The sequence below is a fragment of the Apium graveolens genome, chromosome 2 (assembly GCF_009905375.1).
Source record: "Apium graveolens cultivar Ventura chromosome 2, ASM990537v1, whole genome shotgun sequence".
NCBI lineage: Eukaryota > Viridiplantae > Streptophyta > Magnoliopsida > Apiales > Apiaceae > Apium > Apium graveolens.
Genome location: NC_133648.1, coordinates 2045673 through 2062379, shown reverse-complemented (window position 1 = coordinate 2062379; position 16707 = coordinate 2045673). Strand labels below are relative to the sequence as shown.

General features: G+C 31.7%; 2 protein-coding genes across 6 annotated transcripts; one reads left to right on the top strand and one right to left on the bottom strand.

The window, feature by feature from the left end:
- The first annotated feature begins 67 nt into the window (after window positions 1-67).
- On the top strand, window positions 68-2031 carry LOC141706665 (1-aminocyclopropane-1-carboxylate oxidase 3-like). The gene is made up of 4 exons (XM_074509445.1): window positions 68-232; window positions 331-557; window positions 1112-1445; window positions 1620-2031. The coding sequence occupies exons 1-4, from the start codon at window positions 128-130 to the stop codon at window positions 1905-1907; spliced, it is 954 nt and encodes a 317-aa protein (XP_074365546.1). The 5' UTR covers window positions 68-127; the 3' UTR covers window positions 1908-2031.
- A 143-nt stretch (window positions 2032-2174) lies between these two features.
- On the bottom strand, window positions 2175-7666 carry LOC141706666 (inositol diphosphatase DSP1-like). 5 transcript variants are annotated; one of them, XR_012568873.1, is made up of 7 exons: window positions 7288-7664; window positions 6680-6773; window positions 4733-4790; window positions 4585-4628; window positions 4311-4492; window positions 3112-3239; window positions 2175-3011 (listed from the first exon to the last, which is right to left on the bottom strand). XR_012568873.1 is itself a non-coding variant. In XM_074509448.1 (6 exons), exons 1-6 carry the CDS (start codon window positions 7503-7505, stop codon window positions 2939-2941), a joined length of 669 nt encoding a protein of 222 aa, XP_074365549.1. In that variant the 5' UTR covers window positions 7506-7666; the 3' UTR covers window positions 2175-2938. The 5 variants fall into 5 exon arrangements, 4 of the variants coding, with proteins under 4 accessions (XP_074365549.1, XP_074365548.1, XP_074365550.1 ...); XM_074509448.1 differs by lacking the exon at window positions 3112-3239 and having other exon boundaries at window positions 7288-7666; XM_074509447.1 differs by lacking the exon at window positions 3112-3239 and having other exon boundaries at window positions 2175-2976; window positions 7288-7666.
- Between the last annotated feature and the right edge of the window lie 9041 nt (window positions 7667-16707).

Here is a 16707-nt window from a genome sequence, read left to right as displayed (position 1 = left end):
CACCCTGAATGCTTGATGCTTCTACTGATACTTCACTTCTCTATAAATAGAACCTAAAACTCTGCATATCCTTCTCACAACTTCATAAGCTTCAACTTACACACACTCAGAGAAAGAACACAGAGAAATGGAGAACTTTCCAGTCATCAACTTAGAGAAGCTGAATGGTGAAGAGAGAACATCTACAATGGAGAGTATCAAAGATGCTTGCGAGAACTGGGGATTCTTTGAGGTACTAATATAACTCTTTCCATGCACCCTCAATATCTTATTCTACCATTTCAGTAGTTGTCTAGATCCAACTGATGATTTCAACTTATATTATCGCAGCTCGTGAACCACGGGATTTCACATGATCTTATGGACACGGTGGAAAGATTGACAAAGGAGCACTATAAGAAGTGCATGGAGCAGAGGTTTAAGGAGATGATTGCGAGTAAAGCTCTGGAGGGAGTCCTAGCAGAAGTTACTGATATGGACTGGGAGAGTACCTTCTTTTTACGCCATCTCCCGTCTACAAACATTTCTGAGATCCCTGACCTTGAGGAGGAGTACAGGTACAAATATCTAAACGATCGGGTTAATTGTCAACTAGGTCACTTACTCCGTAGTGAGTACTTACTCCGTAGTGATACAAGTACAAATATCTAAAAGATCGGGTTAATTATCAACTAGGTTATTACTCCGTAGTGAGTCACTGATTACAAAACGGACTGATAGCATTTATTTTTATTTATATCAAATAAAAAATTAAAAAATTAAAAATAAATAGTTGATAGCATTTTAAAAATCTAACAATATTATTTAAAATAGTAGAATTCGGAAGCTTTTATTTGGATGTAAAATCATCATAAAAAATGTGTGAAACTCAATATATAATACTTTTAAGAATTTCGCTAACGATAGAGTGATATTTTTGATACAAATTTTCAATTGAGTGACTTATTTGAGTCCGTTTTGTAATCAATGACTCACTTGATACATTTGAACGCAATAATAATAGCTGAACTAATTAGTTTACGAGATAACTATTATATGCATTATTATCAGTGTCCTAGTTGTGTTAATTCTCCTATATATTCATGTGCTTGTGTACATTTTGGTGTGACAGGAAGGTGATGAAGGAATTTGCAGGAAAGCTGGAGAAACTAGCAGAGGAGCTTCTGGACTTGCTGTGTGAGAATCTTGGACTAGAGAAAGGTTACCTAAAGAAAGCCTTTCATGGCACAAAGGGTCCCAACTTTGGCACAAAGGTCAGCAACTACCCCCCATGTCCCAATCCTGAGTTGATCAAGGGGCTCAGAGCTCACACAGATGCCGGTGGCATTATCTTGCTATTCCAAGACGACAAGGTCAGCGGTCTACAGCTCCTCAAGGAAGGCAAGTGGGTTGATGTTCCACCTATGCGTCATTCCATTGTGATCAACCTCGGTGATCAACTAGAGGTACAATGTAACACCCCAGTCCCACGTCGAGGAGATTTGGGACTTCTCTTTAGTTTATAAGACAAAGTACTACTACTACTTACACCAACAAATCATGATCTTTTGGAGGTCTGTGGTGGGCTTGTCATTACAAGCTACTTTATTATATAGTCTAATAACATTTCTTAAATATAGGTTATCACCAACGGGAAATACAAGAGTGTGCTTCACAGAGTGATAGCTCAGTCAGATGGAAATCGCATGTCTCTTGCTTCATTTTACAACCCTGGCAACGACGCTGTTATCTATCCAGCACAAGCATTGGTGGCAAAAGAAACAGATGAGAAGCAAATATACCCAAAGTTCATGTTCGATGACTACATGAAGCTATATACGACTGTCAAATTTCAGGCCAAGGAACCGCGGTTTGAAGCCATGAAAGCTACAGAAATGGATGTGAATTTGAAACAAATCGCAGCATAGATGTTTGGAGTAGTCTGAAACTGTGATTTCATATTGCTGTAACATAAGAGTGTGCTTTCTGAGTGTAACAAAGAGACCGAAAACATATTCTCTTATGAATTATTAAAATAAGTCACCTTGCTAATATTGTCTCCCTCCCCCAAAGCACACTCAAACCATGGTATTAGAAGAAAAATGATATCAGTTGTCTTCACAAAGCTAACAGGCCAAAAGGGAAACAGTACTGAAGAGAAGTTATTATATGCTAAAACAGTAAAACACTGCATTATGCCAACTTTATATGACTCAACTAGTAACTAGTAAAGCATTTTAACAAAGGAACCGATTAACAGCCAAATTAGAGACAACTAATCATGGCAAATGACAAGAGAAAAAAAGTTAAATAAAAATTGAAGGACTAAGACTCCAAGAGCCAAATCGCAGAAGGAAGAGTAAGGTAGTTAAAATTATACTAACTCCGCTGAACAAATGATCTTATAAAACAATGGTACCCCGGTTAAGTGACATGCATTATAACAGTATTTACCATATCTGAAGATCTCTAAACTGCTACTTGCAAGTAACAGAAGTGATAACTGATAACTTCATGAAATAGCATAAATCCTATTGCTAGCCATGTATACAATTATTACCTTAATCTAGCCCTCATCAATGTATATAACCTTGACATATCTAGCTATTGTTAATGAAGGAAGGAAGAAGGGAAATTTAATTTATGTTTCAATAGTTGTGATCATTGCAGAAACAGCAACTGAACACTAATTACTAAAAGATCTTCTAGATATAAAATGTTAACCTTTTTTTCAACAAAGAATGAAATATCATTAATCACAAACTATGCCCAAATGATGCATAATGTATTCAATAGCCAGAACTAAAAGAAATCCCATGGAGTCGCTAGGTGGCTTCTTATACATGTTTTCATAAACACATCACCAAGAAAGTTGTACTCTACACATCTCATGATGTGTTTATGGATAAGCTCTTGAAAATTTAACATGTTAAACAAAAAATCAAACCTTTTCCGGTGGTTACAAATGAGACTGGGCTCCGTACAGGAAGTTCATCGCTGAAAGAGAGCCAGAGAAAAGAAGTCTCATTAGCCTGCCAAAGATGTTTCCAAAGAACTTCAGCGGCTTCTAGTAATGTACTGATTGCATTTTTGCAAAAAAAAAAGAGAGCATAAAATTGAATACTTAAGCACCTCAAGCTTCAATATCACGAGTTCCTCAATGGCCCGACTATATTATTAACTACATTATATGATAAATGTCCTTCCAACAGTTGAGGAACACAGACATTGAAGATGTACCGACTAATCAGCTGTAGACACTAAAAATGAAAAATAAATAAATATATATAATCCAATACAAACATAAATTACTGGAACTAATACAAGTTAAGTAATTTATGCATCAGTAAAAGGCTCCTTCAGGCTTCAACTATCGTATCCTTGGCGTCCATACTTTTCCCCTGAATGCCTTCTTAACCAGCTCCAAATTCCACTTTATATTAAGATGATTTAGGTAATATATTTTCCCAATCAAGAAAAGCCGTTTCAACAAATTGTCGTTTGTATTTAGTTAAGAATTGGTCTTCCATGCCACCAAAGATTTTTCCAAGCCCATACTTAGATACACAGAAGCACATAGTTTCACAGACAAGCCAGAAAAAATAACATTATATCACAATCTTTAGGTGATGGATTTCAAAGATACAGTTCTGTAGAAAAGGTCAAGCAATCCTTTTGGTGCCTCTAACTCTGGCATGGTTTCACCTTAGTACTGTAGTTACATTTTAATCTGAAACACCCTATGTGCGAATTTCCTAGATGATAAAAAAATGTTGTTGGAAGTAATAAACTTAACTTCTTTCATCAAGCTGCATGTATCTATCCACAAACAGAGGCTTGATCTTTTCCAGCTAAAGTCGGAAATCAGATGTTAAAAGCTACTCTTTATTTATATCAATCTGCTTATATTTTTCAATAAGTTGCAATTATTTGCTACATCATGTTATGAAAACCATTGAGTAAATGGTGTAATTCAAGACTAAAATACACTAACTACAGCCTAAACCTCCTAGTCAAGCTTAGTCAGCATTGATAGGCTTAAACAATACAAATTAAAATCCTATAATATTTGATAATAATCGTGTAAACTTGATGATCAGCGTAGAAAGCAAGATGAGTTGGGTACTTCAAACAAGAAAAGCTGCTACTTATTGTCCAGAAGAGAAAAGAAATCATCATTGTCCTCGGGAGGGAAAGAAATTACTGTCCCTTCACAGCTGAAATTCATCCTAAAAAATCAAGTTTCCCATTTAATCCATCCTAAGGAAAGAACAACCAAAAGGTTTCTAGTAATTAGAAGAAACGATGTCTTTTAAGATATAGTTGTTTACCTCTTCAAACATGAAAACTCCTTCGATATATGCTTGAAAGTCGAGATATCAAATAGCTCCATAAACCTCTGATCAGAAACCCTAGCTTTGGCAGCTGCAAAGCGCTGATACTCATCAAATATTGAGGTCAGGCACCATTTCTGCAGTTTTCTCAGGCACCCTACCACACAACCTGTTCGGTGCTGAAGAAGCGATTCATATCAGATACCAGTTACAAATACAAAGTGTGTCCAAATATTGATGGTGAGGCTATAAAAAACCAGACTACACATACCTTGCCTCGTTTGCAATGAATTAGCAGTGGGTGATTCCTGATATCTGAAATGACAGCACGGCGTGGTACAAGTAATTAATCATAAAACTAACTTGAATTCATGTCAGGCTAGAAAAACTCAAAATATGGAGATTGGAGAGTGCAATACCAGTTACTACTTTGAGTGCTTCCCGGATTGTTTCCTCTGGAATATTGACAAACGGTTCCTACAATGACCAATACCATGATAAAAGAATTCAATCCTCAATCAAATAAAAAGGTTATTGACCTATCAATCTACATAATATTGCAATGCATGCGGTTATTGATATTCCCCTAAAATGCCAGTAATAATTCAATGCTCCGGTGACAAGATATACTAATTACCTACATTCTCACAAACAACAAGTAATGCTGTGCAGTCTACAATTGGTCATATCTACATCAATTCTCAAATTGTAAATTTATAATACCAAATATCTTATATATGGCTCTATTAATACAATTGGGACACTGGCAAGTCCTTATGAAGTCCCAAATGTTTCCATCTAAAAAAGGGTAATATTACTAATATATGCATTTAGAAGGTATCTTCTTGGTTGATTGCTTTCTCACGTATTCTTTTAGGATTATATATTTTCCTCTCACTTGGGAATTGATTGAAAAATCAGCTAAATCGCATATTTCAAATTAGTTAGCTAAATTCGTTATAACCTGTATTTTTCAACAAAATGGATCTATTTCTATTTAAATCATAATCATGCGCAAGTGCATAAATATACCCCTGAAAGATAGAAGTAGTTGTGTTGAGATCCAGTTAGCTTTAAATATCTTTAGAATTCCTCTATTTGAAATACTAGTTGAACTAAAGGTAGAGGATTTTGGGGGTTATCAATGAAACATAGTGTGATACAGTCAAAACACTAACTAGCTACTAACCACAATAGATGATAATAGAAAACAAAAATGTATATTTCATCTTTACTACCATATTAAGGTGATCAAGTGCTCGACTTAACCACTAACCTGTCCTGTTACATTCTTAATCCCCGTCAACTTAGATTTCAAGGAACGCCTACAATGTTGTCAAAGAATCAAAATTCGAATACTTGGGAAAATACAGTAAGATAATGAAAGCAAAATGACTGCCTGTCATACATGTATAACATAGTAAAAATTTGTGTAAGTTCGAATTAATGTTATCAAATAAAAGTCTATTAAAACTTTCCTAAAATTTTGGCTAGTAACAAAGCATCAGTGTATGACCATATAAGTTCAATAATAGGGATTAAAAGAACCCCAGAGCTGGAACTGTAAATGCAAAGGCTTGTTTTCCATTGATGTGAATCAACTGTTGACATAATAATTATAGATATCAACCTTCACTAAATATAGTATATTTATATGGATCGCAATTATGGTTCCATACACGAATACATCCAATAATACCATTAAGACAGTAAATAATAGAGATACTGCAAAGAAGATCTGATCCTTAGAGCTTCCTACGTATTACAGTGCACCACTTATACTTAATTACTTCTATTATTGTATGTTATTACTTATTATCTCTAAACACCTATATCTAAATAGGAAATATTTAATCTCCCCCTAGTTTAATAATCTTATTCCACTAAAGCTAATGATAGTTGATAATTTCATTTCACTCCCTCCACCCAAATACCAAATTACCGCTCTTTTCTACATATAATAGTTTACTTCCCCCTTTTAATCTCTCTACCGTGTTTACCTTACTTAATAAGTACTTAATGTATACTTCAGTAGAAGATAAATGTAACCGAAGAAGTATAGATTAGCCTCTCAAGCCATCTATCTTGTTTAGCAACCGTAATATATCACCTCTATCCAAAACTAGACTTCGCATATATCAAGGCTCGGATAAACACCATCACACTTGAAGCTATTAACATCAAAAATCAACTAGCTAGTAGTACCATAGTAATTAAAAAGCAATTCAATTACTCCAAACAATCCGATTATTATAATCTCTTAACAATTCACCCAAATGTACATTAACCTATTGTAAATAACTCGACATTTTATCAACTATAGATTTATAGTAATCAGCACTAATGCATAAATCATATAACACTACCTTACTACCATCAACACCAAACTGAAACAAACGGATGCCATTGGACCTCAAAAACTCCGCGTTCACCTCTGGATATGGCTCCGGGCACAAATATCTGATCAAAACCCTAACATTGTTAATAATTCTTCATTTCCACATGATATAAAATTTTGTTCTATTAATAAATGCATCAATATAAATATCCACACTATTAGTAAAATTATTCAAATCAAATTACATACTACAGTCTACAGCAGCAACATAATTTCGATATATTACGTACTACAAATGAACATTAATGTTTCGACTTTAATATAAAATTTTGTACATAATTGATAAATGCATCAATGTAAATATCCACAGTATTAGTAAAATTATTCGAATCAAATTGCGTACTACAAGTCTACAGAAACAACATAATTTCGATATTTAATCATATTACGTGTTACAAGTGAACGATTAATATTTCGACTTTAATATAAAATTTTGTACTACTGATAAATGCATCTTATATATATAAATATCCACAGTATTAGTACATAATTATGATATTTAATCAAATTACGTGCTACGAGCGGTAACCAATGTTTCGACTATTATAATACAGTACGTTAAAATATTCAACTTACACGATGGAGCGGAGGGAGAGGGTTTGCAAGAAGGAGAAGTTGGTGGAGTCAGGAAAGCCAGACCTATATATTCCATTTTCCACCATTGCGAAGTTCAAAGGCGGCGTGTACTGTTCATAATCTTCGTTGTTCTCGCCGGTCGGTGATGATCCCGATATCACGGCGATCGTTTTGCACGTGTCAGCGTCTCCGTCGTCTGTCACAGTAACTGCTTTCATGTTTATTGTTAGAGAGAGATAGAGAGAGAGGGGGAGAGAGAGAGAGAGAGAGAGATTGTATCGAGAGAGAGAGAGAGATTAGTTGAAGTTGAAGATTCAAATGATACTGGACTTGGTTGAGTTTTTATAGAGGGAGAACTGGAGAAGTGATCGTTGTACAATATGCGTGTTACATTTGGAAAGAATATTAAAAATAATAATTTTTTCATGTAGATATGCTTGAAAATACACATTAACGTCCTTTCTGCAGGTGAATCGCTGAAAATATATTTGAGATATGTATTTGTCATTTGAATACCATATTTTATATTTGTCAAATGGTATTCAATTTTTTTTAAAATACGCATTTTGGCAAATTTGTATCTCAATTGTACTACTCAAACAAAAATGCATGTTTTTAGTAATTTTCTTACATATTCAATTCTCAAATGCGTATTATACTAATCCAATTATAAAATGCGTAATCAAAATATATTTTTAGTCATATATTTTGAAAATTGGTATTTTGAGTAATTTCATCCAAAAAATGGACATTATTAAACATCAGCCTTACATTTGTTAACTGAAATGCAAATTATAATTGGACGAAAATGTAATTCTTTTTATTGATTATTAAAATAGTTGTAATTTATATACTACCTCCGTCCCAACTTAGTTTGGTACGAATATTTAACTTTGACACATAATTTAAAATAAATTGATCACATAATTTTGTTAAATGTTTTTTAAAATGTTTTTTTAACTTGTTCCCGAATTTTTTTCAAACAAATAAGTTACAAATAGTTAATTGGTCTCGGAAAAAGAATGCATTATTTTGTAAGTTTAATTTCCAAGACAAAAGTACTCCTACTGTCAAATAAACAGGCAACAAATCATAATTTTTTATTTTGTAGGCTTGTGCAATACTCAAATTGATTATATTTGGGATTTGTGACAATAAATATCAACTTACATATCCCGATTTCAGAATTAAAACTTTGGGGGCGTATTGAACTGAGATTTTGAAATATTGATATCAATTCATGGATTTTACAAGATTTTCGTTGATTTTAAAAGTTCGCGGATTTTGACAGAGTTGACAAAAAATCTTGTAGAGTATTTTATGATTTTATGAAGTTTTTTAGAAATACTTCAAAATTTCATGTATTTTGGTGAGATTTCAAAAGATAAAAAATGTACTATCGAATTCATCAAAATCCACATATTTTTCAAATAAAACAAAATACATGAATTTTTGAATACCATCATATTTCACTGAAATTTTTAAAATCTAAATTGAATACCCCAAAATTTTGATAAATTTTTTAAATCTAAATTGAATACACTCAGATTTTAATGAATTTTTACGATCCAAATTGAATACCTCCGGATTTTAAATTTGAATTGAATACTCATGTACTTTGAAAAATCTTAAAAATCCTTAAAAATCTTTAAAATCATTTAAAATATTGATTGAATACAGCCCTCTTAATTTTGATTTTCGAAAAAGACTTGAAATTTAATGGGAATTATTTCAAAAAGCATCCTATTATGTAATTGTTAACAAATATTTCCGATCACATGTAATGTAATATTGTCAATAAAATTGACTTTCTTTAATCTTCATCGATGCTGAAAATTAAAATGGTCAATAACTTGCTTGTGAAATGTGAGACTTCGCAAAACCTAACAATTAGCTGGGCGGTCCCGCATACTAGCGTGTTCATAAAATATACTCTCTCTGTCTCTTTCAATTCTCTACGCTTTTCTTTTTTGGATATTTCGTCCAATTCTTTTAATTTCAAAATTTACCAAAAATAGTCAATGGGTCCCACTATTTTTCCACTTTTCCTCCTTTTTCACACTACTTTTAGTTCACTATATTTTTTTATATATTAAAAATTAATGGATCTCACTACTTTACCCACCTTTTTTTCCACTATTTTATACGTATTTCTTAACCTCTGTTTCTAAACCAAACGTAAGGAATTAGACGGGACGGAGGGAGTAACATTAGAGGTTCGAGCTGCAAATATTGCTTCTCACGTGACAACATATTAATTAATGCTCTCATAATTATTTTCATTACAATTTTGTATTCTTCAATTCTGGTTATGTTTAAGAAGTGTAATTATTTTATAATCAGGTAACTAGACCGGCTTAGGCGAACCTGACTAATCACATAAAAGGACTATTACAATCTCATTGTCATGTCCCTGTACTTTTTATTCTATATTTGCGTGTATTCACCTGAAATCGAACTTGACACCCGTAAAATGTTACCGGTCTAAATTCAGTGTGAACCAATTGAGGTAATCATATAAATTCGATTAACCGCGTGAAAATAAAACCGTGCAAGTCTTAGCAATTTAATTTAATCAACCCTAATTAGATAACAAAATATTTCTCTTCCTAGGTGCTATTAAGCTTGAACTAAAAATAAATGTGAAATAAGACTGAACTAAATTTTAAAATCTATTTATCTAAATCGCATAAGGGTTTTGTTGTTCGCCAAACCCTAATTGAATCTAGTCTTCCTTTTTTTTTATCAAATTATGTAATTGATAGATTAATAATAATAATAATAATAATAATAATAATAATAATAATAATAATAATAATGTCTGAGTCCTTTATGTATGCACCTCCTGAACTCACAAATAAAGCAAGCGAAATTTTCACCTTAATCGATTTGATTAAGAATTATCATCGGGTCTTTGATTGTCGTCTTTAGGATACGAAGGACGGTATGTACGTGTACATGCTTTAACGGCGAACTGGCCGGACGAGAAGATCTTAACTCATGTAATGAAAAAAATAAATTATATCACATGTGAAGAAAATCATATGACCAGGTATTGTCTCGCTTGATATATTAATTATATGATCAAATATTTTCTGTTGAATTTTTACGTAATATTGTATATCACTTTTAACCTATAACACAGATAAGTGAATATTTTGTAAAAATAAATTCTTCATTTAAAAAAAAAAAGAATATAACTGCGTATATTATATCCTCCCAATATATTATTTTATGCAGTATATATATTGAATACGGTTAATTGATTAATTATAGTCATGCACGTTCAAACGAATCCTTTGTTTTACGTATTTAAGGTTTTGCATTAGCGTTAAGGACTCAATTATGGACATTAATAAAGCCTTGAAATTGACCAACAAAAACGTACGGGGCGCCTCAACCATATACTCCTTCCGTCCCTCTCAATTATTATCGTTTCTTAGATGTTGTTCGACACCCATTCTAAGATGAATAAAAATTATAATTTTATAATTTTTTTTAAAAAAATTATTTTTCTGAATAAAAGTTTAAACATTCTAGTTTTATTCAGAAAAATAAAAATTTTAAAAAAAATCAGAACTATACTTTATATTCATCTTAAAATGCGTGTCAGACACTCTCTCATAAACGATAACAATTGGTCGGGACCGAGGGAGTAGATTACACATGCACATTCAAACACGAAACAGCATATTCCATGGAATGTACTCTAAAACCACTTTAATAAAATAATCTAGTATTCCGATTTGGAATCTGGGGACATAACAAACTCACCAGTCACCAGTACTTCACCTGCAGGACAAATAAAAAGGGCATTTAAATAGTACCAAAAGTCATGTTACCTTGTCTAGAAACGCAACTGTGCTTGGGTGGTCCTCGTCGCACCCTCGTCGCACTTTACGGCACTCCAACTTAATTAGTTGACCTTTCTCTAATACGTTGAGACGTAATTAGAACCGATAAAAAGGATCCAAATTATATATTTTTGATAACTATCTAGACCTTTCTGTCACGCGTTGAGACGTAATTAGACGTGATAGAATGGGTCTGTGTCAAGGAAACAGTTACTTAATTAGACGTGATAGAATGAGTCTGTGTCAAGGAAACAGTTACTTAATTCAAACGTGATAGAATGGGTCTGTGTCATGGAAACAGCTACTTAATTAGACGTGATAAAATGGGTTTGTGTCAAGGAAATCGTTACTCAAAAATCTCAACGTGTTAGAGAATTGTCCTTTCCAGAATCTTATATTATTCTAACACGTGGATCACGGGCGTCCATTTTTGGGACATAAATTTAATTTATCTTTCATTTCCTCATAAATTGTGAGAAATGTTGGGGATGGCAGGCATCGAAACTGAGTCATGTGTCAACCTAAACTCTGATACCATGTCAAGGAACTAGTTATTCCAAAATCTCAAGGTGTTTGAGAATAGACATTTTCAGGATCTTATATTATTTTAACAGTCCGAATTCAAAAAAATTGAACCGGAATTTATGAAATCAAGATCGGATCCGTGATCTGAATTATATAATCTGATAATTATCTGAAAATCAAATTAAACTAATTTGAAAATTATTTGAAGAAAAAATTTAACTGAAATACTAGATCCGATTATAATTTGGAACGGATAAAAATCGAATAACATATTATCTGAACCGAATATGACCTCAATTACGTAAAATTTATACTTAAAATAATTTTATATTTATGACAACATGATTATTTAATTATATTTTTTGTAAAAAATATATTATATTACATTAACAATACTACATGCAATTAAAAGATAATTTCTAAAACCTAATAAATTATAAAAAATAAATAAATTATGATCCGAAAATATCTGAAATCATTTAATCCAAAACTAATTCCATGTCCCAATTATATTGTAGATGAACAGGTCAATTGACCTAACATTTTTGTCATTTAAAGATGCGGCGTAGATAAAGTGTTGTGCAGGTACTTTAAGAGAAGTGGAATATTATAATATAAAGGAGAAAATGGCTTAGTTATAGAAATCGATCGATTTTTCAATAATTGCCGATAAATCGTTCAAAAATTGATAAAAAATATTTGTCCGATTTGACCGATTTCTTATAAATCATCCGATTTTTTAAAAATTATCCGAAATCTGTAATACTGAAAATGGGCATGTATATTTTAATATTTATATTTAATAAATAAAAAAAATTACAACCATGCTCTAGAAATAGTGGTATTGTGATGCTGGACCTCAAGGAATAAAATATTATTCCAGCGGCATGTTAAATGGTGTACATTCCAGGGTCGGTTACGTTACAAACTACTCTTTCATTACTCGCCCTTCACTGTGAAAAAAGCAATTATATGATCCCAATTGCTTTCTTTTCCATGCGTATCGTCCCGATGTCCCTCCCGTTTGTTTACGTTTTTTTTAGGATATCTCTTCCAATTACTCCCTCCGTAAAATATGGTTCCCTAAATAATTTTAAATATTTTTTTCTTTTAAATAAAAATATAATATTTAAACTTTTATACAGAAAAAGAAAATTCTAAAAAAAATTATAGAACTATATTTTATAGTAGCATTAAAGTGCGTGTTAAGCATGAGGCAAAAGTATATAAGGAATCCAATGGGACGGAGGGAGTATTTACATTTCAAAATTTTCCAAAAATAGTAAAGTTTTTATAATTTTTAAAATAACTATATTTATTACTTCTGTCCAATGTATCCACTTTATACATATAATATTAATGTATTCACTTTTCTTCGCAAAGCGGTCTAAATTAGAGCTGAGCTGTTATAAAACAAGTTCGAGTTTGATTCGTTAAGGGCTGATTTCGATTTGGACTTGAGCTCGAACTTTAAACACAAAATAATTAAAAGGCACTTTCATATCTTCAAATTGGCAATTGAAATTGACTCGTATGTAGCAAATAATTGGTATCCTTAAAAAACATGTATCAAATTATTGGTAAATGATTAATAATATTTGAATCACAACACCGGGACATATAATTATCTTGAATATCAAATTGAGCACTATTACATATCCAAAATATTTCTCAAAAAAGGTTTTCAAAATAACACATGTCATATTTTTATTTGTAAAATTCGTATTAATACACGAAGAGCCCATCTTATTATAAGTGAATATTTAATACGATAAAAACTCATTATTCGGAAACGATTTTAAAACTCTGGCTTTTCTAGTTCAAATATAATGTTGCTGTTTTACCAAATTGTGATTGCACGCAAAAAAATCTTGAATTCAAATGGGCCAAACAGGGCTCACTTTTATGCAAAAGAGCTGCACTTTGGGCTTTTCCAGGTAATGTTAGAACTCTGTAGTCATATATTTGGGCTTTGGTTGCCTTTTAAAAATTAAAATTATCCGGGTGAAGTAGATATGGGTTGGTTTTTCTGACATTTTGGGCTTCATGAACCACCTTTGTTCAATCGTTAAGCCCAAGTAAGTTCCATAAGAAATTTGTATTCCTTGAAATTTTATACTCAGGTCAGTTATTAAAAAGGAAAATGCTACCAATATCAAGTTGGTTCCCAAAAAAATTACAAAATGGCACGTGTCAATGTTTTTATTTAATAAATAAAAATGGAATCCCCTGTATTTACATCAAAAACACCAATAAAATCATTCAATATTGTCACATCAAACATTACAAATCATTTTATAACAATTTTTTATACCTCCAGTATTATTTTTTTTAAAATACGTTGCAGCCTTATATGAAGGGATGCACAAAGGTCAAAAAACGGACCGGACCGGACCGAAGACCGGATTTTTTCAGAATTAAGGATCGAGGACCGGACCGGCTCTATCCGGTCTTGAGACCGGACCGGACCGGACCGGAAAAACCCGGATTGGACCGGGACCGGACCGGTTTGGACCGGTTTAATTAATATTAATATAATAAAAATTATATAATTTTTTTTTAATTTTTTTTTTCAAATTTATATACATTAAAAATTTTGTGGGACCGGACCGGTTTGGACTGGTTTAATTAATATTAATATAATAAAAATTATATAATTTTTTTTTAATTTTTTTTTTCAAATTTATATACATTAAAAATTTTGTTACTTGGTACGTCAATAGAAATTTAAAAGTAAGTACATATTTTATCATTTTAAAAGTAAATATAATATCTTAAGAGTATGAATATTAATATTGTATTACATGAATTACGAAATTTAGTAATTTAAAGTGTAGTATCGATATATTTTATTATATGAATTTATTATCTATTAACTTGGATCAATAAAATATGATATTGGTGAATATTTAATATTTATATATGATCTTATAAGATATAAATTAAAGATAAAATAATTATAGATATGAATTCATGTTTATTCACGTCTCGACCGATTTTTTCAGGTCTTGGACCGGACCGAAGACCAGATTTTTTCAATTATAAGGACCGGTAGACCCGGTCCGGTTTTCAGGTACAGACCGGGATTTTGTACAGCCCTACTTATAGGCAACATGAAATGCAACATTTGCGACCTAATATATAAATTCGAGTAACCCCTCTTTTATCTCATTTGCAACTTTGATCATATTTTTGTAAATAAATTTAAAAATGTTGATATTTTTGATAAATTTCCCAAAATTTATTACTGCATAATAATAACTGACTTTCAGAACACTAATTAAAATTAAATAAGTGGGACCCATGACATCAATAACTTCTCACCAAACTTTGTATGACCCCATTGGGCCGCCCATCTTTAATACTCCCTCCGTACCTAAAAATATTTTTTATTTGTATTAGACACGTTTGCCAATGCACACTTTTGATTGTTAATATTTTTAAATTCGTATTAGTATTAAATATAAAAATTTCACTGTATTAAAGTACTGATAAATACGATCCAACGAGATCACTCATGATTATGTTTGATATTATAGATTAGACGTAAATTAGTAGTCAATCGCTTACCGTGAACAGTACCGAAAGTCAAAAGAAGAAACGTATATTGGGAGGGAGTAGGACTTTCAACATCAATGGGTCATTCTTCTCCACGTGTCCTCATCTCAACTCACCAAGTCACATCTTTTCCCACGCCTCATACTTTTTAACGGCAACGATTTTATGCATTTCTCCGAATCTAACACCGCGTTTGTAATTGTTGGCTTTTCATATAAACAAGATTTCTTTTTCTTTTTTTTTGTGAGAAAGAAGATTTCTTATTCTTTTTTTGAAGGAGAAGATTTCTTATTCTTATTCTCCATTACTTCCTCGTTCCTAAATACTTTTTCTAGTTGTGTTTAACACGTTTCCCAATGCATACTGTTGATTGTTAATATTTTTAATTTCGTATTAGTATTAAATATAAAAACTTCATTTTATTAAAATACTCATTAATACGAATCGAACAAGATCACTTATAACCATACTTGATTTTATAGATTAAACGTAAATTAGTAGTCAACCATTTATCATAAATACTGTAAAAAGTTAAAACGGGAAACGTTTTTCGGACTTGGGGAGGCATACGATTAATGCCAAACAAGGCGCTAATATTAGTTGCACCTTCTTCCTCACGTTGGTTTTCAATATCGTTTAACTCACGCTATGGGTCCCACGAGAAATAAAATGACAAAATCAACCTTTGAAAAATACTACAATTTCTCGAGTCAAACGTCCGGACAACTAGAGACTAGACTAGTGATGAGAAAGTTAAAAATAGCTTTAAGTAAAGAGTTTAATATTAATATTCATAGGTAAAGTGAGGTTTTAATATGAATGTATAGTCAATATTTTTATAATTACGTAATTAGTTTATTTTTGAAAAATTGCAATGCTGTCATTTAAATATATAATCACCTAGCTCTCCTAAGTACTGCGGTACTTAGAATATTTTTCTCTTTAACTAAATTGCATTACTTTTAATTCCAAAAATAAAATTAATAACTTCCCTACATAGACATAAACCGACATTTAAGAAATATCTATACTATTATTTTAAAGACGAAACATTAAAAGTTTGGGTGTTGGTCGTTGATCACTCGATCTAGAACTGTCGGATTAAATTGATTAGAATCGTTAGATATAATATTAAATATTACTAGCCTTACAACTCGTGCATCGGATGCACGGGTCTTTATTAACATTTTTCTATTTTTTAAAATTATAATAATCTTTTTTTGATCTTTACCTTATTAGTATATTTATAAATAATAATGTAAATATTTGTTTTTAGCGAGATTCGAACCTGGGAGCGTTAGTAGTGTATAAATAATAATATAAATATTTATTGGTGGGGTTGGAACCGGAGCTTGAGTATTGTATATTCTTTTTGTAATTGAATCTGATCACTTGATTAAAAAGATCTGACGGTCATAAATGAGGATAACCAAACCGACCATAAAAAGACATATCAAATTATACTGCATTTTGGTTATTATAG

Coding starts and splice junctions, on each gene's coding strand:
- LOC141706666 (XM_074509446.1), bottom strand. CDS start 7,505: ATGAAAGCAGTTACTGTGACAGACGACGGAGACGCTGACACGTGCAAA. Junction 4,629..4,732: donor AGCACTCAAAGTAGTAACTG/GTATTGCACTCT, acceptor CTGTCATTTCAG/ATATCAGGAATCACCCACTG. Junction 4,209..4,310: donor GAGTTTTCATGTTTGAAGAG/GTAAACAACTAT, acceptor TTGATTTTTTAG/GATGAATTTCAGCTGTGAAG.
- LOC141706665 (XM_074509445.1), top strand. CDS start 128: ATGGAGAACTTTCCAGTCATCAACTTAGAGAAGCTGAATGGTGAAGAG. Junction 558..1,111: donor GACCTTGAGGAGGAGTACAG/GTACAAATATCT, acceptor TTGGTGTGACAG/GAAGGTGATGAAGGAATTTG. Junction 1,446..1,619: donor ACCTCGGTGATCAACTAGAG/GTACAATGTAAC, acceptor TCTTAAATATAG/GTTATCACCAACGGGAAATA.